The 243-nt window shown below is 54.7% G+C and overlaps 1 protein-coding gene across 1 annotated transcript in view; it reads left to right on the top strand.

The window, feature by feature from the left end:
* Positions 1 to 243, top strand: part of LOC104165547 (lysine-specific demethylase 5C-like) — a gene marked incomplete at its 3' end in the record, with an annotated part of 3,382 nt that overhangs the window by 299 nt on the left and 2,840 nt on the right. Inside the window, exon 2 of the mRNA XM_009705203.1 lies at positions 88 to 243. This exon is cut by the window's right edge and continues 13 nt beyond it. Within this exon, the coding sequence (XP_009703505.1) occupies positions 88 to 243 (156 nt within the window). The remainder of the gene's footprint in view (positions 1 to 87) is intronic.

The raw sequence follows: 243 nt of genomic DNA, 5'->3' as shown, positions 1-243 counted from the left end.
GGATTTAAAAAAAAAAAACAAACCCACGGAGTCGTCCCCGTCACCCGTGGGAGGGATCCGACGTCGTCCTTATCCCGTTTTCGGTAGGAGTACGCCGGCAGCGGTTGGAATTTGAACGTGATGCCGGTGTTGAAGCAGTCGGTGTTGTGTCACATCAACGCCGACATTTCGGGGATGAAGGTGCCCTGGCTCTACGTCGGGATGGGTTTTTCCGCTTTCTGTTGGCACATCGAGGACCACTGG

The sequence above is a fragment of the Cariama cristata genome, unplaced genomic scaffold (genome assembly GCF_000690535.1).
Source record: "Cariama cristata isolate BGI_N322 unplaced genomic scaffold, ASM69053v1 scaffold6650, whole genome shotgun sequence".
Classification (NCBI taxonomy): Eukaryota; Metazoa; Chordata; class Aves; order Cariamiformes; family Cariamidae; genus Cariama; species Cariama cristata.
This window is presented reverse-complemented; position numbering and strand designations above follow the sequence as displayed.